Source organism: Lacerta agilis, chromosome 14, assembly GCF_009819535.1.
Source record: "Lacerta agilis isolate rLacAgi1 chromosome 14, rLacAgi1.pri, whole genome shotgun sequence".
NCBI classification, from domain to species: Eukaryota; Metazoa; Chordata; class Lepidosauria; order Squamata; family Lacertidae; genus Lacerta; species Lacerta agilis.
This window is the reverse complement of record NC_046325.1, coordinates 38,572,260-38,595,462: the sequence shown is the minus strand read 5'-3', so window position 1 is coordinate 38,595,462 and position 23,203 is coordinate 38,572,260. Positions and strand designations below refer to the sequence as shown.

The 23,203-nt window shown below is 48.6% G+C and overlaps 1 protein-coding gene across 1 annotated transcript; it reads left to right on the top strand.

Moving 5' to 3' along the window:
• On the top strand, window positions 1-23,203 carry GRN (granulin precursor). Its single transcript, XM_033169991.1, has 15 exons — window positions 1-32; window positions 6,587-6,746; window positions 8,424-8,585; window positions 9,305-9,389; window positions 9,570-9,691; window positions 12,357-12,495; window positions 12,629-12,735; window positions 13,736-13,868; window positions 14,619-14,716; window positions 16,379-16,618; window positions 17,735-17,971; window positions 18,139-18,366; window positions 19,223-19,450; window positions 20,202-20,441; window positions 22,641-23,203. The coding sequence occupies exons 1-15, from the start codon at window positions 1-3 to the stop codon at window positions 22,785-22,787; spliced, it is 2,358 nt and encodes a 785-aa protein (XP_033025882.1). The 3' UTR covers window positions 22,788-23,203.

The window sequence follows — 23,203 nt, the reverse complement described above, 5'->3', positions numbered from 1 at the left end:
ATGTGTTGCCTGCTTACTGAGTTTGGATCATTGTGAGTTCTGTGTTGTGCTTCTTGTTCTGTAAGTGTGCCTGTGCCGAGATCTCAAGCAGACAGGGCAAGGCCAGAGCATTGCAGACATCGGTCTTCAGTTTTGCATGCAGAAGGTTCCAGATTGAATCCCCAGCATCCCCATGTGGGGCTTTTCATGTATGGTACCAGGTGAAGCACGGTGTTTGCTGCCTGGTGGTAATCCTGACACTTTTAAGCCAGTGTGAGAAACTCTGATATATAAGGTACGCACCAAATGGCTCCTTAAACCGAGGTTGCAGTCGCCAAAACGGAATGTCCAGTTGCCATTTTGCGGTAGGGTGGCTTTCGCACTCCAAAGTCTTTATTTTTTCAAACGATGGACTGACTGTGATTGATTCTCAAACACCTGGGTAGTTCAGATAGCAACCATGAGCTAGGTTAAGAGCTTTGAGAACTTAAAAGAGGAAAAGTTGCTTGATCCAGGGACAGTCTACATATATTCCGACCTCTTTTTCTTAAAGGTGACTGCCTCTGCTCAGGCAGGTTCCAGAAATTCATTCTGATTGTGCAGGTAAAATATAACTGATGGAATTCTACGGGATGTGTTGTGAAAACAGTCCAGATCCAGTGATCCCCAGGCAGGCACCTCCAGATGATGGAGACGTTAGACGTCTTCCTGTAGCCCAGGGATCTTCACTTGGTCGCAAGTGGTTGAAAGCCAGGCACAAAATGTGCTTGGCTAATTCTTAACACTGTTTAAACCTTCTTTGGCTTGGGACCAGTGGACTTTAAAGACCATTTCCTTCTGCATGGATATGCCTAGTTGTTGAGATCTTCCCCATAGGCCCACCTTATCTGTGCTAGGTCTCCCTGCTGGCGGGGGGGGGGGGGCCAGGTGGGGGATGGTCTGCGATGGATCCTTTTTCAGTCCTTTTGCTCACCTCAGGGATAAAACTTTGACTTGATTATCTCTTTGGCTGCAGGCGGAGACCTTTTTGTTTGCCCAAGATTTTTTTGGATGTCATTCACTTAAGTCCCTGCTGGCTCTAGAGTTAAACATTTTTCGTTTTGTCTTTCTTTCTTTCTTTCTTTCTTTCTTTCTCTCTTTCTTTCTTTCTTTCTTTCTTTCTTTCTTTCTTTCTTTCTACTGTTCTGCTCTTTTATAAATCTTGGGGTGAATCAGTAGTTGTCATACTTAGGCCTGTTAGCCAGGAATGTTTTGGGGTTGAAGAACGAGGCAAAAATGAATGAGCTGCACCCAATCCGAACTTCTTGGTTTGGTGTACCTGCACGATAAATATTTCTTAAGTGTGTGATTTTTTTAAAAAAAATAGAGAATCCATTTTTTAGAACAATCTTGGTGATCTGAAGGTGTTGGTATAAGAAATTGGCCCACAAGAGAATCTCCCACTTTGCCATTTCTTGATCACCCTCTTTTTAGATACAGGTGGGTAGCCGTGTTGGTCTGCCATAGTCGAAACAAAATAGAAAATTCTTTTCAGTAGCACCTTAGATATCTGAAGAAGTGTGCATGCACACGAAAGCTCATACCAAGAACAAACACAGTTGGTCTCTAAGGTGCGACTGAAAAGAATTTTCTATTTTGTTTCCTCTTTTTAGACACAGAGACAAGTTTACTCAACAAGAGGGGTGAGTATCTAGAGAACAAGGGATTTGGTGGAAAAATCAACACATAAAACAAACAGATATTTGATCCGTCCGTGTACATTGCTTCGACATGTCTTGAGATATCGCATTGCCTGCACATAACTTCTGCAGTTTGTGTAGCTCCATACTCTAGTTGGATCATCTTTCTGTTGTGATTTCTGAGAAGTAGGGAAGCTTGGCTTTTTGCTTGTGTTGCGGGGGGCAATGGGGGGCAGACAGGAGAAAGAGGCACATCAGGTTCGGGGAGGAGGGCTGTTTCTTTACTGTTTTCTAGTAATATTTAGGAGCGCCAGCTCTGTGCTGTGCAAGAGAAGCCTAGGGCTATATAGCAGGAGGGAGTGTGTCTGTTCACAGTGGTGCAGGTCAACAAGCCACCTTTAAGCCTGAATTTCCTCCCATTTTTCAACTGCACCCCAGTGACTGCACTGCCACAGGTTTCCGCGACTCCTTCCTTTTCAGGGTCTGATTCTGTGAGTGTGTGATAGCTCCCCCCAAAAAGTACAAGTCAGATCAACGAGACATCTTTTTGAGAAAGATCTGACCTGCCCGCTCCTACTCATATTTATTTGCACATAAAAGGTAAGGGACCCCTGGACGGTTAAGTCCAGTCAAAGGCGACTATGGGGTTGCAGCACTCATCTCGCTTTCAGGCCGAGGGAGCCGGCGTTTGTCCACAGACAGCTTTCCGGGTCATGTGGCCAGCATGACTAAACCGCTTCTGGTCAACGGAACATCGTGACGGAAACCAGAGTGCACGGAAACGCCATTTACCTTCCCGCCGGAGCGGTACCTATTTATCTACTTGCACTGGTGTGCTTTTGAACTGCTTGGCTGGCAGGAGCTGGGCTTGAGCAACAGGAGCTCACCACCATTGAGCGGATTCGAACCACCGACCTTCCGATCGGCAAGCCCAAGAGGCTCAGTGGTTTAGACCACAACGCCACCACTGCCCCAACCCTGGGCACCAAGCAATCTGCCTCTTCCCAGTGGCTGTTTGGAAGTGCAGCATCCCAACAGCTTTAATTTGTCGTTATAACTTGGGTGGAATAGATTGGGGAAGGAGGGCCTGCACCACAGTTGCAAGTTTCTTGCAGATAGACAAAAATATATTTGCACAGGCATCCGTCACAGAGGACGGTTTTCACATAATGTGGATATTTGATTTTGATTACCCTGTTTCAGGGTGCCACATGATGAGCATGCATTAAAAACCATTCATCAACACCCGCAGATGAATTGGGGAACTAGTAATTGCAAAGAAGGAACTAGGTTCAGCCTCGTCAAGGGCAGCTGGTTCTGAAGGCACGTGTTGTTCTCTTTCTCTCATCCTTTGTTCCTCTTTAGCTGGGAGGGGGGGGAACCCTAGACCTCCAGCTGTTGTTGAACATGGCTGATGAAAGTTACAACTCCTATCCTTACATCATGACTCCTTTATGGAGCAACTGCTGAAGAAACCAGGCTTCTCTTGCAAACCCCATCAGATTTCTGAAGCCAAGAGATTAGGGTGTGCCACCATGATGAGTATGAAGCTTGGCTGGTCTGGATTGACTACTCCAGATTGAAGTGCATATTTCTCCCAAGCCGCTGTCGCTCAAATCTACAGTCTTGCATTGTGCAGACTTTAGATACGAGCTCTCCTCAGGTTTAGCAATGTACCTTAGTTGTCCCTTTGACTAATTGGCTCCTCCTGCTAGCAAGCTGATCTGAGAAATCTTTAGATCTGTAAGTTGCAGACTTAACACCTAACTCTATAATTCCTAAACTACTGATTCTGGGGAAAGGAAATGGTCTTCCTGCTTTATTGCGGCCAACTCCTTCTTGTGGGTAAACGAACCTCTGAGCCGGCATCAGGTGAATCGGAGGATAGAGGTAGGAACTGTGATTTTGTATTCCTGGGGGCTAAGTTCATTTTATAGGCTAGAATGGGTAGAAGTTGAGTTTGGAATTGGAGTGCAGAGCGGGCTTAAGTTCAGGTGAAACCCATGTCAGTTCAGATGCTGTGCTTTCTAACTCGAAAGTTAGTGCCTTGATCACTCTCTCTAGCTCATGCATTTTATGGAATCTGCTTGTTCTGCCTCCTTTGCTTCCTCCCTGAAAGTTTTCATTTCATGAAAGTTTCATTTCATATCTCTCTCTCTCTCTCTCTCTCTCTCTCTCTCTGACACACACACACACACACCAGTCAGTCATGTAAGCTGCAGACCAAAAGTTTCCGTTTCGGTTGCAGGGACACATAAATTTCAGTTCCTGATTGCGGCTGCCAATTTGGCTCTATTTTGGACTTCTGTGGCAATAAAGAGATGAGAACCATGGTGCAGAACAAGGCAGCAGCAGACCCACCTGCGCACCCACCCCCAAACCCCCAAACTGGGCCAGAGACCTCTTTACAAGAGGCACTTGCTTCAGGCAGGCAGAGCCTTTCTAAAACTCAGTATGGGTAGATAGTGCATATTATGTCATAGAATTGTAAAGTTTGGAAGGGACCCCAAGGTTCATCTAGTCCAACCCCCTGCAGTCATGCTACCTTTCAGCCAAGGATCCCCTCGAGGTTGGACTGTAAATACTGTACAGAATTCAAACAATGCCATAAAATACAAAGTTGTTAAAACAACAACAGCAGCAACATAGCAATGCTTTTTCTGAAGAGGGTCTGGGGACGGGATTCATATTTTCTGATGCTAGGCCTGGTGGTAGTTATGGCTACTGGTCTAGCCCAATGTATTTTGCTGCCTGAGGTGAAGGGTAAGCAGACATCCCCGCACCATTCCAGTGTGGTGTAGTGGTCAGACTGTTGGACTTGGGCCTGGGAGACCAGGGTTCAAATCCCCACCCAGCCTTGAATCTCACTGGGTGACCTTGGGCCAGTCACTCTTTCTCAGACTAACCTACCTTGCAGGGTTGTTGTGAGAATTGGGACCAAGTAGGCCACCTTGAGCTCCTCGTTGGGATATAAATGTAATAAATTTAATCTGTGTGCAGTAGGTAGCTGGACTGCTAGTTACCTCAACACTGAAATGGAGCAAAATCCTGCTCCTCACCTGAGGGCGTTCAGCCAGCTCAGGAGGCACAGTGTTGGCCATGTGCAACACACAGCTCTGTACTCCCAACACCTCATCGCTGCTTCCTGCCCCTCTGCGTCTGCTGCCTGAGGCCATCGCCTCATTCTGCCTTGCTTGCTTTGAAGACTTCTTGGGCAGCGGTGGGAGCTCAGTGGCAGCTGCCCAGGCCTTTCCTTCTAGCCTGCAGCCGGCAACTCTTTGGCCCAATGCAGCGTTGACTAGGACTTCCCATTATTGGCTCTGTTCACACCCAGAGCTTGCTCACATGATGACTGAGTCACATGAGGGTCAGTTAAGTCAGCTGATGACCCAGCCGAGTCACGTGATACTCTAGTAGTTCAGAGTTCTGGGTCACGTTTTTTCATGCACAAGTTCTCATTTATGCTTGGGTCAGCTTCTTGGCATTTATTATTATTAATTAATTAAATTTGTCAGTCACTTTATCTTGCCCAGACAACCTAGATATCATGGACTTCCCCCAGGGGAAGAAGGCTCAGAGCCTGGGGGTGGGTGGTGGGATGACCATGAGTGGTAAGAGGGAGAAGACAAGGGAGGAGGAGGTGTCGGAAGCTGAAGAGACAACAGGGTTTAGGAAGCAGGGGGAGTCTGTGGCAGAGAGAAGTCCAGACTAGGGGCAGAAGCTGAAGCAGTGGAGGCCAAGAGGCAGAGATAAGTCAGGCTGGTGAGAAAGCCAGGCTGTTGTGTGTGCCCCACCCCTTCCTGCTGTGACCAGCTCCCCTCCTCCCTCGTCTCCCAGGACCAGAAGAGGTATGAAGAGGGAGAAACAAGGACATGCCAGATGAAGGAGCCTCCGATTGCTTGGATCCAGGGGAGGAGGAGACTTAGGCAACAGTGGGAAGTCAGGGACCTTAAGACCCCCATAACTGCCTCACAGGGGCCCACTAAGCCTGGCCTGCTGAGCAGAGGCGTAGGAAGGTCAGGTGGTACCCGGTGTGGAAAATTTCTTGTCACCCCCCCCCCATTGATTCCCCCCCTGCAAAAATGGTTTTATGTTATTTCATATTTTCTTACAAAGTAATAATAACAAGTAATAATAATAATAATAATAATTAATAAAAACTTTTATTTATATCCCGCCCTCCCTGGCCAAAGTCGGGCTCAGGGTGGCTAACATCAGATACATAACTGGTATAAAATCAAACAATAATTAAATTACCTCCTAAAAACATCTCAGAATCAAATTAAAGTCTAACTAGATGGCTTTCCACAGAGTTAGGGTTGGGAACAGTAAGTGCTCCACTGAACTGAAATTTCAGCCTTCACGACATAGGAAAACAGCCAAGTAAACAGCTATTTTGGTGGAGGAGGGTCAAGATATTAACTGATATGCATGAAATTTCATATATAGCTATATAATCCCTAGTATAGTAAGATAAGACCTTTGGAGCAGGCATTTTTTTAAAAAGTTTTTTATAAACCGCCCTAGTAGGGCAGTAATTGTTCCTTGATAATTTGTCACCCCCTCCATTATGGAACATGGGGCGGTGCGCCCCCTACGCCCCCCCCCTTGCTACACCCCTGCTGCTCAGTCCACCTTGTTTCCTTGAATAAAGAGTTAACTTCGCTGAAGCTGTGCGATTTATTGCCGACCTACTTTGTCACCAAAACAACTCACAACCAAACAGACAGAAATCCCCACGTACATACATTAAAACCAAGAGGAAAGAGGAATACATTAGAAACATCCCACTCACTTCTAAAAGGCCACAGATAGTTAAAGGCCAAAAGCCTGGTTATATTTCACAGTGGTGTAGCAGTCCGCAGGAAGACATTGACTTGCCTGTAATTAACCAATGCCTGTCCTTTTCTCCATCTTTCTCTTTTCAGGTTCTTGGCCAAGATGGGGTGGGTACAGCTGTTTGTGTGCCTGGTGCTCGGAGGGACTGCTTCTTCTCTGCAGTGCCCCGATGGCCACAGCTGTAGGGGATCCTCCATTTGTTGCAAGCTCTCCGGAGAAGATGGATATTCCTGCTGTGACCAGCCTCAGGTGAGAACCAGACTTGCACCTTCCACAAGTAGGTGTAAAGTCAAGTATTTGTAGCTCTCCCAAACTTCGTATAGGCAGAGCTGTTCCCCCCCCCCTTCCATTAAATGAACCCTTTTAAAACAATGGTTTATTTAAAGTACTTCTGGACATCAAAAAGATCCCAGAATGGTGCACAAATGTTTGTATAATGCATAAATACAAATTAAAACACGGAAAGAAGCATAAAAAAGCCCCAACAGGAAAAACAAATACTCCCAAAACTTATATTTTTAATAGAAATAAAATCTGTACCCCACATATGAGCAGGAACGAGCGTGCTCAGCTCTACCCTCCCGTTTCACTATTTCCCTCTCCCTCTCCATGAGTTGAAGGTAGGGTTCAAAATTAGCAGAGCACCAGGTACATTTTGCAAGTGCCTCAAAAAGTCTGGGTGCCATTTTTGCGCCTGGCTGACACTCAAGTATTACTGAAATGTATGTGTTTTGAAGCCTTGAAGTACATGTTAAGGATAGACCATATGTTAAGGAATTGTAGTGTTTTGAAAACTGAAGTATGGTACCAATTTTTTTTTGGGGGTAAACACCAAATTAAACATGTATTAACAATTTCTGATAAAAAATGTGATATTAACTATGCGTCTCTTATGTGAATTATTAGTTCATGCTTACCCAAATAATAAATAAAAAGTGTTGCCGACAACCCACTCCCCCAAATAGCGACTGCTCATTCTGTTTTGGCGCCTGTCACATTTGGCTCCTTGCTTTTCTGTAGCAGTTTCTAACATTGGCTGGAGGTCAAAGTCCACAAGTAAAATGGCTCGCTGCCCCTTACTTTGCAGTGGAACTGAGCTTGCTGTTCCGGCTCACCCCACCTGTCTGTGGCACATGCACACCAATAGCACACCTGAATAGGATCAGAATAGAACTGTGTTCCACCAGTCTATACAACCCTGAACCTCTATGTACACCTGTGCATATATATATATTCATATTTAACTCCCTCCCCCATGAGGTAATAATGACCACCACCAGTCTGGGTGGATTTAAAAGAAGATCAGGCAAATTCCTGGAGGGTAGGGCTGTTGGCACTGTTAGAAACTCAGATATAATCTAGGCGCCAAATGGAACCTAGGATGCAGACGCCAAAACGGAATGTCCAGTTGCCATTTTGGGGATCTAAAATCTTAATTTTTTCAAGCAGTGGACTGATTGATTCTCTGTTAAACATCTGGCTATTTCAGATGACAACCTTGAGCTTAGGTTAAGAACTTGGAGAACTTAAAGAAGAAAAGTCACTTGATCCAGGGGACAGTTCTCATATATATTGGCCTATTCCAACTAGACGTTCCGATTTGGTGACCGCAGCCTTCGTTTAAGGAGCCATTTGGCGCCAAGCTTATCTATCTGAGTTTCTAACACTGAGTAGAACCCTAGAATCATGGAATCGTAGAGTTGGAAGGGACCACGATAGTCATCTGGTCCAACCCCCTGCAATGCAGGAATCCTTTGCCCCATGTGGGGCTCAAACCCCACGACCCTGAGATTAAGAGTCTCGTGCCCTACTGACTGAGCTACATGATCCCCCCCCCCCAGCTCTGCATCAGCTGTTTCTTCCAGGGAGGTCCTGCACGGGGCCAGCTCTGCTTCCCACTTTCCCACTTCCTCTTTCTGTTTTCAGTTCACAGGTGCCTCCCTGCGCATGTTCCCTCCGCAAGACAACTCTCTTCACCAGGTGGCGGAGCCCTCTGGTGTTGCGTGCTTAGACGGCCGTGTGTGCCCTGTGGAATACTCCTGCCTGCGTACTCCAGAAGATGACTTGGCCTGCTGCCCCTGGAAAGAGGTGAGGCACAGAAAAGAACAGGGGAGGGTGTTCCTGCAAGGTGCAGGTCTTTCTCCAGGACTGTTTCGGGATAGCCGAAAGGGAAAGTTTCAGCCTCCGTGTCCCACACCTTGTAGTCTCAGCCTGCCTTCTTCCCTTTTGTGCTCTGTGCTGAAATATATCTCAGAACAGGTGTTCTAACGCTTAATAGATCTCTGTTCCCATTTGGACCCTGCTCCTAACTGGGTGATTAAAAAGGAGAAGAAGTGCTATTTTCGTATTGAGCATCTCAAAAAGGTCTCTGCCAGAGTTTGTGGGTAGGGTGCTTTTTAGTTGTGAAGGCAGCAGAAACCTCTCCGAAACCTTTTCCTATCCCTAGCCACGACTGCAAGATTTTTCAGTCAATCTCTCTTCTGAGTAGGTGAGCTGCCAACCTTCTTCATCGACCTTGTGATCTCCGCTTAATCTGAATGCTGTGGAGCATGGGGCACACAAGGAGGGGGTGGGAACTGACTGTAGTCCTGGAAAGGGATGGAAGGAAAACATCCCGTTGAGTGACTGCCGCCAGCTACACGGCTGCCATGCCTCCCTGTCGAGTTCATGGGCAGACTTGAGTCCCCAACACCTCTCCCTGGAAAATACGCATTCTGCAAAGACAGGTTCCTCCTGAGCCTGCAATCCCCACCCCCATCTCTTGTGCTGAATGTCTTTTCCCCTGACGTTCGTCTCCTCTCTTACAGGGCATCTCCTGTGCTGGCGGTCACTATTGCTGCCCCCTTGGCTCCCGCTGCAGTCCTGACGGGAAATCCTGCTCTCAGAGTGAAGGTACCTTGGGGCAGGGTGATGGAAAGGAGAGGGGGGTGGTCACAGCCGGAACAATGAACTACAAAACCTGGCAAGAAGAGTTACCTGACTATCCCAGTGGCTTCCTCTGTATGCCAGGCTTTTCAAAAATCAGCTAGAACTTACTTTTAAAATGGATTTTCTGTTGCTTTTGGCTTCTAGTTCCAACCTTTCCTGCCAGAGTCGGTGCTGTTCAGTGTCCAGATGGGGAATCGGAATGCCCAAACGAGTCTACTTGTTGTATGATGCCTGATGGAGTCTGGGGGTGTTGCCCGATGCCCGAGGTATGGGGGCCCGGCAGGTGGAATCGTAGAGTTGGAAGGGACCCCCAAGGGTCATCTGGTCCAACCCCCTGCAATGCAGGAATCTCAGCTCAAACCATCCATGGCAGGTGGCCATTCAACCTCTTCTTAAAGGCCTCCAACTCTCTCCCTGATATGTCCAAGCGGTCCAGGTAGTAGGAAACGACAGCGAACAGGTTTCTCCGAAGCAAGCAGCTTTGGCCGACTCTTAGGACAAAGCCAAACCACATAGCATCACTAGCCTATAAAAATCAGTGCCAAAGAAGCTTAATTCTTCAGTCTATAAATGATACAAGCATCTTTCATTTGCATAATTTGTCCTTTTTGGGGCGTTTATATATATATAATTCTTCACTTGTTAGCACTTTGTGTCATTTTTGTTTTCTCGTAATCGCAAGCCACACTGAAGGCCTAACACCCCACTCGGCCACCTTCCTTGCTCCTGTGGTTTTAACATGTTTCTTGTGTGATTTCAACCATATATGTACAGCCCCAGGGACTAGAAACTTGGTTTTAAAGTGAAGAGAGATCTGGATCCCCCACCCAGTGTTCCGTTCTGTGCTTTCCCTGCAGATGCTTCTGCAACTCACAAAACACTTAGTATAAGCAAAAGCTGCAGAGAACAGTGTTTTTTTCCCCTTCTTCTTCTTCTTCCTAAAATCAAGGTATTAATTGATTTGATGTCTAGCCTTTGGGTGACTAACAATCTGAAAACCCGCCGTAAATTATTAAATCTTTAGCTTGCCTTTTTCCTGACCGCTAAAAGCCAATCTGATGGAAAAGCAGAGGCTTCTGAAAGGCACCTGCAGTTGTCTTGAGACCTTGCGGGAGCCACAGCACCATGACGGAGCACTTACTGCTGTCAAGTCAGAGTAGACAGTGGTGGTCGAGATCAGAGGCGGGTGGACTTCAGGCTCCCACGATCTGCTTTGCTATTGATTAGAACCCAAAGATCTGCCAGCCAGAACCAGACGCAGAAGGCCAGCACTTAACAATTAAAGAATTCTGAGCCCAGGAACGTTGAGTAGCAGAAGCAAACTGGGTCCCAGTCCTTCCACGCACACAACATTCAGTGGTGGCTGGTGCATGTTTGGGACTGGTAGGGCAGGAGACAAGGAGCCCAACAGCAGGTGGCGCCAGAGCCAACACCAAGCGAAGCCAACTCAGTCTCCTTCTGTCACCATCTTGCTCTCTGGCGAGTTCTGCAAGTGCAGCATTGAGACTTGAGGAGGAGAAAGCAGATAAACAAGAGCTGCCCTGTGGAAGAGCGAGGTTGGTGGGGCAGTGCCCCTTCTACCCTAATGGGGTACCCTCCACAGAATACAATCCTCGTCACCCACCCCAACTTTCTGCACTTCAGCAGTTGTACTTGGCAGTGTAGTTTGGTTGCTGCTGTTAATTAAACAACAGAATAGGAAATCCTTGTTGATCTTCTTCCACGTTGCCCCCAAGATGCACCTTTGGATCCCTCACTGCCTTGGGTCTGACTTGGTTTGAAGTTCATGTATTGAACAGGAGGTTGTGGAGCAACTTCTGGGTCACACCTTGTACCGTTGACACCAAGTACGTCTGTGCGGCTTGAGTCACTGAAGATTCCCAGAGGGGAGAGTGGGTGTTACAGGGTAACAAGACCCATTGGCTAGCTGGGGGTGGGGGGTGGGGAGGAGTCTGTGCAATGCAGCAAGAGAGCAGGTGCACTATAGAACAGCTCCAGGTTGTGCAAAAAGAAAAGAAAAAGAAACTCGAAAAGAACCAGGGGGCAAATTCGAGAGAGAATGCAAAAAGCAGAAATGGGTTCTCCAAAGTCCACACCTGTGAGAGTTTCATTATAGCTGAATGAAGTATTATAGCTGGATGTGTTTCAGAACCGAAGTTCCTCCTTAAGTAATTATGCTGGGATGCAACTTGACACCTCTTAAAAAAACCTAACTAAATATTTAAAAATGTAAACAAGCAAACAAACAACCTCAAGAGAAAGCCATTAAGAACTCGAACATCTCAAAGACACAAGTGCTCTTGAACTTTCTGAAGCCATTGGCACAAGAGTCTGTGTAATATAGCTGCCCAGCAAGCTCGAGGTGATGCTTCTTGAAGGAAAAATACTGTGTTTGCTGATGTACTTGTGAGCAGATAACTTAGAAATGGGACCAGGTAATTGAGGGATGTGTGTGAGTGAGTGAAGCAAGCAGCAAATCAAATCAGGCAGGGATGGGAAGGAAAGCTGTGGCTGTTATCCATGGTCACTGGACTACACCTCCCATCATCCATGCTAGACTAGAAACTTGTTTGGGCATAAAAGCACAATCTTTGGGATACACGATCAGGGTGGCTTACAATTAAATATTGAAAGTACCATGAACACGTAAGCTAAGAAAAACAAATCTGTAACAGCAACACGAAAGTTCAAGTAAAACCAGTTGAAAAAAGCCCTGTTTAGGGAGGCTTTTAATGTTTAATAGATTATTGCATTTTAATGTTCGGTTGGAAGCCACCCAGAGTGGCTGGGGAAACCCAGCCAGATGGGTGGGGTATAAAATAAATTATTATTATTATTATTATTATTATTATTATTATTATTATTATTATTATTATTTATTTATTTTATTTTGGGCTTGCTGTCACATTCCTCTCCTCTTTCTCTCCCAAGGCATTGTGCTGTGAAGACAAGATCCACTGCTGCCCACACAACACAACTTGCGACCTGCCACACGCGCGGTGCTTTGCAGCCTCCGGGGAGCAGCCTCTTCGAAAGAAGTTCCCAGCCAGCAGGCGAGCGGTTCTGTTGGGTACGGAACGGGGAGTGAATGATGGGGCGGAACTGGAGTTGCTGCCCGTTCAGTGCAGCAGTTCTTCATTCCCCTTCTGACAAGGCAGCGCATTCCACCCCCTTAAATTCCTGTCTCTGAACCTCCTCTGCAGATTCACCTCAGAAAAGCCTCTGCCCAGGTAATCAGTCCAGCTGCCCGGACACAGACACCTGCTGCATTCTCCCGACGGGCCAATATGGCTGCTGCCACCTACCCAATGTAAGTATCGAATTCAGAAAGACAACTGGATGGGATTGTGTGGGTTCCGTGGAAGGGGCCAGTGTTGCTAGGCCTTTGGCTCTCGCTAAATTCAAATTGTGGCAGCTCTTTTTTTCACCAACATAAAGCGGAACCTTGGTTCTTGAACTCAATCCCGAAACCGTTCAAAAACCAAGGCGTTGCTTCCAATTGGCTGCAGGAGCTTCCTGCACTCAAGCGGAAGGTGCGTCGGATGTTCGGCTTCTGAAAAATGCTTGAAAACCGGAACACTTCTGGGTTTTTGGTGTTCCGGAGTTGATTTGTTCGTCAGCTAAGCCGTTCGAGAACCAAAGTTCCACTGTACATTAGATTTTGGCCGTGGGGGTGAAGCAAGAAATCACCACCCTCTTTCACTTGCCCACTTCCCTGAGGCTTGTATGCCACTCTAGCGCTGGACGAAACCTGGTTTTCGACATCGCAATTTATCACAAGCTGAACTTTGCGATATACTGCATATCACAATGTCTGAAATAAGGACGGAGCATTGTAGAGGCATTGTCTGGCTTCACGGTTTCCCCCGCATTGTGACTTTTGCACAGAGCATACACACAGACACATCATGATCCGCGATACATTTCTAGGTCAAAAATTATGAAACCAGTATCATGATATGGACTTCAAACTGATTTTGGACGATATATTGCCCAGTCTTACTCCACTCCCAGCAACACGGATCCACCAGTGCAGCTTCTTCCCCCCACTCGATTCATTTTGGGGGAGCTTTGGGGTGCCTGTTGGCCCTCTTTTCCGTGAAGCCTTGCTGCAAATTAGCTCTTGTCCGCTGGGCTTGCTGCCCGTACCAGCAAGATATGGAAAAGATGCAGCCCTCAAACCAGAAGCATGGGTTGCAATGTTTGGCATGAACTGGTGCCCTCCAGCCAACCCTACGTCCCAAGCTAGGCAGATGGAGGCAGTGCTGTTCTGGATCTGATGCCCTCAACCTTTCCTCGCCTCCTGCCAGGCTGTCTGCTGCAGAGACCGCCTTCACTGCTGCCCGCAGGGCACCAAGTGTGACCTGGAGCACTCGCGATGCACTATGACCCCGCTGAGGTCATGGCCCATCTCGCACCTCACTGCGGACCTCCACCAAACAGGTGAGGCAGGACTCGGGGTGGCGGGTTCCGCAGAGCAGCAAGGGAGGTGCGCCGAGAGGGAGATGAGAATTGGTGCCTGCGCGCGTAACGTTGAACGGGGATAGCTGGCGTCGTGGTGCCAAGTGGTTGGGAGGTGTGGGCCAGCTGCTTCAGGAAGGCACCAGGTTGTCTGCCTATGATGTCGACTTTGGGAGAGGGGCTGCTGCTTATTGGAGGAGCATCTGCCTTGCAAGCAGAAGGTTCCAGGTTCAATTTCTGGCATCTCCAGGTTAGGGCTGGGAGAGACCTGTGTCTGAAAACAGTGGCAAGCCACTCCCAGTCAGTGTAGACAGTCCTCAGCTAGATGGGCCAGTGCTCTAACACGGTATAATGTAGCTTCCTCTGCTCCTAAGGGAGCGAGACCAAAACTTGATACTCCTCACCCCTCATGCTGCCTTCCCCAAACCGGCTAAGCAACACACAGGGCTTTGGGAAGGAAACGCAAAGCTCTGGCAGAGCCCTCCCACCTCCTTCCTAAAACTAGGAAAGCGCTACTAGGCTTTGGAAAGGAGGCAGGAGGATGCTAGGACTCTGCCAGAACACCACACCTCCTTCCCAAAGCCCAGCACCTCACTTACCCGGCCTTGGCAAGACAATGGGTGGAGGGGCTTTCAGGGGGGAGTCAAATGTTGCCAAGGGCCACCAAAAAACAGCCTTGAGGTAGGGCGTTCTTGGTTCCCATTCCAATGTGCCTCCCTCCCCTTCCTGTAGTCGGTGTTGTCCAGTGCGACGATGAGCACGCCTGCCCAGATGGGAACACCTGCTGCCTGCGAAGCCCAGGCGAATGGGGGTGCTGCCCATTGGAGGAGGTAAGAGCGATGGATGAGAGGACGGGTGCGCAGATGGTCCCAGTCTCCGTCTTCTGAAATCCCACCAGTCAGTCCTGAACTAGGTGGACCAAGACCTCTTCCTGTGTTCCTGCTGTGGGGCAAGGGTTTTGACTCATTCAAGTCAGGAAGTGGCCATGGGGGGGGGGAGAGACACACGAATCCTATAGTTTTGCCGGTGGAGGATACTAAGCCTTGTCCCCGATACCTGCTGTTAAAACCGTGGTTTCCAAAGTAGGCATTACTGCCCCCTGGTGTTAGGGGGCGCTAATAGGCAAGGGGGTGGCAGGGAGCACTGGAAGTGTAAATGACCATCAGAGTTGGAGAAGCTGGTGTCATTGGGTATCAGGTTCATCTATTTTTGTTGAACTAATTCAGGCATCCCCAACCTTCAGCCCTCCAGATGTTTTGGCCTACAACTCCCATGATCCCTAGCTAACAGGAACACTAGTCAGGGATGATGGGAATTGTAGTCCAAAAACTTCTGGAGGGGCGCAGGTTGGGGATGCCTGAACTAATTGAACGAAGTAGTTTTCATTGGATTTTAAACAAATGTGTAGCAGGTGGTTACTGCTTTAAATCTTACCATGTTATTTACTATGTTCCTTAGTGAGTAACCACTATTCTGAATGGTTTTTTAAAAAAATATATAATTTTATTTACGATCTTATAATTATTACAATACTTTTCATACATCAGAATCGTACAGTAAATTACATCACATTGTAATTCTACCTTACACAAATTTCTTTCTTTATCCCACCACCAAAATCCCCTCTGAATGTTTTTATATGGCAGGGATAACGGGGAATAACAACAAACAAACAAATAATTTTATACCCCGCCAATCTGGCAGGGTTTCCCCAGCCACTCTGGGCAGCTTACAGCACTTAAAAAATTGTGAAACATTAGACATTTAAAATTTCCCTATACAGTAGCACCTTGGGTTACAGGGTACCGTTTACGGGGTGCCGTTTGCACCCCAAAAAGTTGGTAACCTGAGCAGCGCTTCTGCACAGAACACGTCTACACATGCGTAAACACTTCCGGGGTTGCCACGTTCGCAACCCGAAGCGAACGTAACCCGAGGTATGACTGTATAGGACTTGTCTTCAGATGTCTTCTAAAAGTCAGATATTTGTTTTATCTCCTTAACATTTGATGGGAGGGCGTTCCACAGGGCGGGTGCCACTACCAAGAAGGCCCTCCTCCTGGTTCCCTGTAACCTCACTTCTCACAGTTAGGGAACTGCCGAAGACCCTCCGAGCTAGATCTTAGTGTGTTGACTGTAAAATGGGGGTGGAGATGCTCCTTCGGGTATACTGGGCAGAAGCTGTTTAGGGCTTTAAAGGTCATCACCAACACTTTGAATTGTGCTCAGAAACATACTGGGAGCCACTGAAGATCCTTTAGGACTAGTTATATGATCCCGCATTCTGGTTTAGTTGTAGTTTCCGAGTCTCCATGGGACCCAGAGGATGGTGGCCTGAAAATGTTCAGGAACCGCAATGTCGAAAAGGATCTCTGCTAGTTGGGCTGGTGGGGAGGGTCTTTCTACCAGGGCTAGATGGCAGCCTCCTTGTGCCCACTCTTGTGTCGACTGCTCCACAAATGAACCTGAGAGCTTTCTGTGTCCTTTTCCAGGCTGTCTGCTGCTCAGACCACATCCACTGCTGCCCAAAGGGCTACACATGCAACATGGCCGCGGGGACCTGCGACGAAGGCAGCAGAAGCATCCCGTGGCTGGCAAAAGCAGAGCCACGCTCCCTGCCTGCGAGCTCTGCGGGCATGGCAGTGCCATGCGATGCCCACACAGAATGCCCAGAAGGACACACCTGCTGCCGTCTGTCATCGGGCGCGTGGGGCTGCTGCCCCTTGCCAGAGGTGAGAGGAGGGTGGGGCAGGTCCCATCTCTTCCTCCCTGCCCCGAAAATTGGGGATTATGCCTGGGCCAGCCACATCAACACTCACTGTCAAATGCCTCTCTGGCCTGTGCGCTCAAAGTGTCTTGGCTGTGGAACGGAAGGGGATGGGGGAAGTGGGTTCATGCCTGGCTGCGCTGGGAGTCTGCTCACAGCCGGAGTTTTGCTGTCTGTAAAATGGGAACAAGCGGAGCCCATTTGTGGGGTGAACAGCAGGTTGCATAATGTTGTTACCCAGCAAGGAGGTGTATCTTGACAACTAGAAACCAGTGGCCAACAGCTCTGGCTTTTGCTTGGTGAGAAACTTGCCCTATGGGTTGTGTCGCAGTCAGTGAGATTTCTAGGCCCCTTTCTTTCCTTTTCCTGGGCTCCTTTCCCTCTCTGCTTTCCCTAAGCCTTTTCAGTGTCGAAACCCAAAGTGCCTGGAGAAAGAGGGATATGTGGGGAAGTAAAACATGGGTTGGCAAGTTTTCAGCCCGGCTCTCTCCCATGTTTCCCATTTAAATTGGTTCTCCCACTTTTTACAGGATGGCAGCAGTTCCCCCTAATCTGATGCAATCCCATCTAATTTGCTTCTGGCTCTGGTTTACATTTGGCAGCTGGTGATGCCCAGTGATTAGCCAGATTAGTAATTTCGTGACTCTATCCTGATGGATCGGGAAGGGTTTCCTCTGCCCTTACATGCCATCTAGGACTTCCTCTGCACAACTGCTCTGTCCCTGGGGCACCAAGAACAACTGCAGTTGGAAGAAAAATGTGAAGTGTCATTAACAATGGAGGAGAATCTCATCTGGTCAGGTTTTCCCCTCCACCAGCATTTAAATGCAGTTGTCCCCCCCCCCCCCAATGCAAAATGGCCGGATAATAATTTGAAGCAGACATGGAACAGGAAAAGGCTATTCCATTGATTCCCAAAGCATCATTGACTTGGGTCTCAATCAAAATCCCATTGAAGACTGGGTTAGAGCAGAGACCCTGACACTGTTTTACAGTCAGGGATTGTAAATCCTGTCCCCCGATTCCTTCCAGGCTCACAAGTTCCTTCCCGCCCGCCCCCCTTGCTTTCCCCCACCCCCAGGCCATTTGCTGCAAGGACGGCTCCCACTGCTGCCCCGCCAACTACCAGTGCGACTTGTCGAAAGGCACTTGCACAAAGAACGGAGGCAGCATCCCTTGGCTGGAGAAGAAGCCGGCCGTCGCTGGTCTCGCCTCTTTAAGCAGGAACGTGAAATGCGACGAGGAGTTTAGCTGCGCAGATGGGCAGACGTGCTGCACAACCGGAGCGCAGGGCTGGGCGTGCTGCCCTTTCCCACAGGTATGTTGAGCGGGCGGGTTTATCCCCAAATGTGTGTGTGTGTGTGTGTGTGTGTGTGTGTGTGTGTCATGGAGGCAGCGGTTTCCTTACAGGTAAAGAGTGGTTGATTTGGGGAGCTGACTATAGGCTGCTGAGGAGCATGTCCTCACCCTTCCTTTACTCTGCAGGCTGTCTGCTGCTCCGACCACGTGCATTGCTGCCCTGGGGGCTACACCTGCGACGCGGAACGCAGCTCCTGCATCCAAAGCGGATGGCCTTCCCGGCAGGTCTCGACGGCTCTCGTTCAGCTGAGGGAGGTGAATGACATCAGGTGTGACGACCACACGAGCTGCCCAGACGAGTACACCTGCTGCCGGCTGCCCTCGGGCAAGTGGGGGTGCTGCCCTTTCCCACAGGTGAGCTGGTGTGGCGGAAGGATCCCCAACAAGTTGCTATTGAGTGTGAGACTAAAGTGATGGTGCTGTTCTGTGCAGTTCAAGAAAAACCTAACACTCTCTTTAAACAAAGGGGAATCCTTCCCCTGCTGTAATGTGCCTTTGTGGCAGGCAATGGTTCTTAAAAAAAGGAACCTCTTTGGGAACCCTGCTGTGTGGCCCACCTTATCCCCATTGGCCAATCCCTGTGTGTTCTTAAGATGCTTCCCAATTATGCCTCTAGCTGGGAAATTGGTTCCTGGGGTTCAGCCCTTGTAGTTGTCGTCTCCTAAAGAGCTGGTGCGGAGGGATGCGGGTGGCGCTGTGGGTTAAACCACTGAGCCTAGGGCTTGCCAATCAGAAGGTCGGCAGTTTGAATCCCTGCGACGGGGTGAACTCCCGTTGCTCGGTCCCTGCTGGAGCACGTTGAAGTGCAAGTAGATAAATAGGTACCGCTCTGGCGGGAAGGTAAACAGCATTTCCGTGCGCTGCTCTGGTTCGCCAGAGGCGGCTTAGTCATGCTGGCCACATAACCCGGAAGCTGTATGCTGGCTCCCTATAGAGCAAGATGAGCGCCGCAACCCCAGAGTCGTCCGTGACTGGACCTAATGGTCAGGGGTCCCTTTACCTTTTTAAAGAGCTGGTGCAGCATAAGGGACTGAGCTCTGACCCAGGAAGCCCCAGATTCAAATCCTGCTCTTTCCCTGTCTGTTGTGAATTCACAAGGATGCCTGCGGCAAGTGGTTCTCAAACTTTATTTGTCGTTTTGGTCTCCGATCTTTGATGTTAAATCTTGCCAGCTCCTGTTCTTATATCTCTCCTCTGTCCCCCCCTGCAGGCTGTCTGTTGTGCAGACCACGTCCACTGCTGCCCCAAAGGCTACACTTGTGATCCAATCAGAAGCACCTGCCAGTCACAGCAGCACTCTCTACCTTGGGCCCCCAAGCATCCTGCCAGTGTGACTCAGAACCGTGGCGTCCAATGCAATGACACAGCCAGCTGCGAGGAAGGGCAGACCTGCTGCAGGGATGTCTCAGGCGGGTGGAGCTGCTGCCAGTTGCCCAACGTGAGTGCAGCCGGGGTTTTGCACAAACTTAACTCTATCTAGGTGCCAGCACACTGGGTGACTGACATGCGGCAGGCAGCCTTGCACTGTGTGATGCTGGAGTCGACCCTGATCTATTAAGAAATGGGGCAAGCGGCTTGGACAGAGGCAGTGACCAGGACAAAGCACAGAAAAAGATCGAGCAGGTGGGAGGAGGCAGAGCCTAGAGGGTGCAGGGGTGCTGGTCAGAGCAGCAGAAGCTTGGTTTCTGCATGGTGTTGGGTGTCTTTCAGGCACCCTCTGAGGTATGCGAAACTAACCTAAATGCTGTTCTGGGAAAAGCTAGTTTTGGCAGTAAATAAATGTGTGTTTCACTAGCCAAGGGAGATGGCCCCAGCCCCCTCCCAGTAACCTGAGAACACTCCCAAGGTTTTCCAACGGTGTCTCCACAGCTTTAAGGTCTAAAAACTTGAGTTCTTGTAAAATGGAAGCGGAGATTTCTCAGGGTGCAAGTAATTCTTTAAAAAGAGGCGCAAATTTCAGCTTGTCAGCCATTCCATTTTTTTTCACCCCCTTGTCTGTTTTTGTGTATTGCACTGCATTTGGCCCTGTCTTCTCCACTGGGAAGACGTTTGTTAATAACAGAAACTTATATCCTTTTTAGCAGTTAAAAGCAAACACCCTTTCACATACGGGCAGCTCTTTGGTTCTCAGGGTGTGTCCTGATGCTGCAACACTCAATGACCTAGTTTCTCTCTCTCTGCTTCTACAGGCTGTTTGCTGCGAGGATCACCAACACTGCTGCCCCTCGGGCTACACCTGCAACGTGGCAGCTCAGACGTGCGAGAAGCAGTTCTGGCCCAGGCTCCTACCTGCTGGCGGTCTGCTGAGTTCCTCGCACGCCCCCACGTCTGGCCGGGATGTGTCGTGCGGTGATCAGCACTACTGCCACGACAACCAGACCTGCTGCAAGTCCAGCTCAGGCGGGTGGGCCTGTTGCCCTTACAACAAGGTCAGTGGCTGTGCTGGGGGTTGGTTGCAGGTTCGAACTGGTTAGCAGGGAGGACTTGTGTGATTGGTGGAGTGATGACTGGGTAAGATTTTGAGCAGAGATCATGAGAGGGTGGGTATCTTAGTTAGAAAGATCCTGAGAAGCGGGATCAATGGTTTAAAGGGAGTGAAACATGAAGGTAGAAAGCAGGCAGGGATTGGGGCCATCGCTGGACTACAACTCTCAAGTGTCCTTGACTGATGGCCAGGCAGGTTGGGGTTGATGGGAGTCCCTCGTGTCTATATCCCTGGGGATTTATTGTATCTCATTGTCGGCCATGAGTTTTCTGGGAAATTTTGAACAAAAGAAAAATTCCTGTGCAAATTTATTTTTATTTTACTTGTATTTACTAAACAAAGCTACAAAAAACCCAAACCAACAGCCAATATCACATTTCCAATTGGCATCCAATCACTGTTACCTGTGAAGTTATCTACCACTAGTAGATAATTCCACTTTGCAGCACCGGTAATGACGTTCATGGTTTTTTTTTTATGGATGATGCAATTTAATTCTTGCTTTGCTTGTTGTTGTGCGGCATTTCTCCCTCCCATACTATAATTTATTATAGTAAATTAAAATAAAAGTATCAATATTAACCATCTCAACAAATGAGAAAGAAGAAATAATAAAAGAGGGGAAGAGAATACAGTTGAACGGAATCCCTTCGATCTCCAAAATGTTTGAAAACCAAAGTGTGGCTTCTGATCGGCTGCAGGAACCTCCTGCAGCCAATCAGAAGCCCCGTTGGACGTTCAGCTTCCAAAAATAGTTTGCAAACCAGAACAGTCACTTCCGGGTTTTCAACGTTTGGGAGCCAAAACGTTTGAGAATTAAGCTGTTTGAAAACCAAGGTACGACGCTACATTAAAAAACCCTTTTAAAAAGTGGTTGAAAACAGCAATAAAATATAATTAAGACTACAAAACTATAGCATATATGTTAATCCATGTGTTACTATGGTTTTGACAAATACATATCAAGCATCATTAATCTCTTTGTCCAAGGCTATCTGTGCATGGGTTACTAGAGTTACTGTATTTTACGCTCCATAAGATGCACTTTTTCCCTCCTGAAAAGGGAAAATCCCTGTGCGCCTTATGTAGCGAAGGCTTCACTCCTGCGGCCTCCCCCCATCCCACGCTGCCCGCCAATCTCAAAAGCAGGCTTTTGGGATCGGTGCAGGGTGGTGGAGAAAACAGCGGGGATACTGCTGCTTTCTCCACCATCCTGCGCCCCACACGCCGATGCCAAAAGCAGGCTCATCCCCGCTTGTTTTAAAGGGACATGGGGAGGAGGGAGAAACTGAGCGTTCTCCCCTCGCCCCCATGTCCCTTTAAAGCAAGAGGGGATGAGCCGCTGTGAAGGGGCTCCCCTCCTTGCCTTTTAGAGGAGGAAAACCAGGAAAATATTTTTTTCCTGGTTTTTTCCCCCTTTAAAAAACAGGTGCGTCTTGTGGTCCGGAGCGCCCTATGGACCGAAAAATACGGTATTACTTGGAGGCTGGCCCATGAGGGTAAATGGGGCTGCCCCACCAACCTCGAGTCCCTTATCCCTCCTTACAGCTAACCCAGGGAGTGGCTCCACTGGCGGAGGAAGCGCCCCGCCCCTGGCAGCACAATCCCAGCAGGGTGCCATTGTGGCTGCTGCCTGCTCTCCATCCCCCAGTGCCAGAGCATGAAGCTCTGCCACTGGGTGGCTCTGTACCTGCTTCCTCCTCCCCATAATAATAATTTATTATTTGTACCCTGCCCATCTGGCTGGGTCTCCCCAGCCACTCTGGGCAGCATCCAACAAATACTAAAATACATTAGAATATCACAGATTAAAAACTTCCCTAAACAGGGCTGCCTTCAGGTATTTTCTAAATGTCAGTCTCAGTTTTGCCCTTCTAGGGACTAGAACGAGAATCCATGGACTATTCCTCTTGTTGGCGCTCTGCTTTCCACCAGTTCACGTTCAATAATATTGATGGGTTTTTCAAAATCATCAGCCTCCTTGAGGGTCCGTGTAAGGTCTCTGAGACAGAGAAGAAGCATGAATAAAGAAAACCCACTTCTCAATAAACATCCTAGTACCGCCTTTTCAGTGTCTTGCAACCTTTTAAACAGGAAGTTGTATATCCCCACATCATTTTTGCCTCTCTGTCTCCCCCTGCAGGGCTCCTGCTGCTCTGACAGACGCCACTGCTGTCCGCCTGGCTACCGTTGCTCCTCGAGGGGCACTGAATGCTTTAAACAGAAGCCACTCCGCTGGGACACGGGTGCCTTCACCCCTCGCTATACCCAAGCACATGCGTTGCTCTGAAGTGCCTTTTCGTGGCTGGGCTCTCTCGATACTTGGGCGCTGCAGCGAGCTCTGCTTTTTTCAGGGAGGGACATTTGTAAGAGTGTGCAGGAGAGCTGGGCGACTTCTGCCAGTTTGCTGTTCTGATCATGAAGGGGATTCCCGCTGCCTTACGCTTGCCCCCTACTGGATGGAAGACTCTCTTCTTTGGAGGCATTGCTGGAGAGAATAACTCCTCTCTCTCTCTCTCACCCATCCTCCAATGCCCACCAGGGACCCCTGGCTTCAATGCCATGCCCCAGTCGTAGCTGCAGCCTGGAAGGGTTGCCATCTTTGGCTTCTTCTCCTGGGCCAAGATTTATGCAAGCTTGGTGGTCTTGCTCTGTCCCTGCAGTCCTCCCAATTGTTTTTGATTACTTTTGTGCTGTTTCTTAAAA

Excerpts from the sequence above, each read along its gene's own strand:
- GRN (XM_033169991.1), top strand. The coding sequence starts at position 1 with ATGTGTTGCCTGCTTACTGAGTTTGGATCATT. Across the intron at positions 16,619-17,734 it reads GCTGCTGCCCCTTGCCAGAG|GCCATTTGCTGCAAGGACGG; the intron begins GTGAGAGGAGGG and ends CCCCACCCCCAG. Across the intron at positions 18,367-19,222 it reads GGTGCTGCCCTTTCCCACAG|GCTGTCTGTTGTGCAGACCA; the intron begins GTGAGCTGGTGT and ends CCCCCCCTGCAG.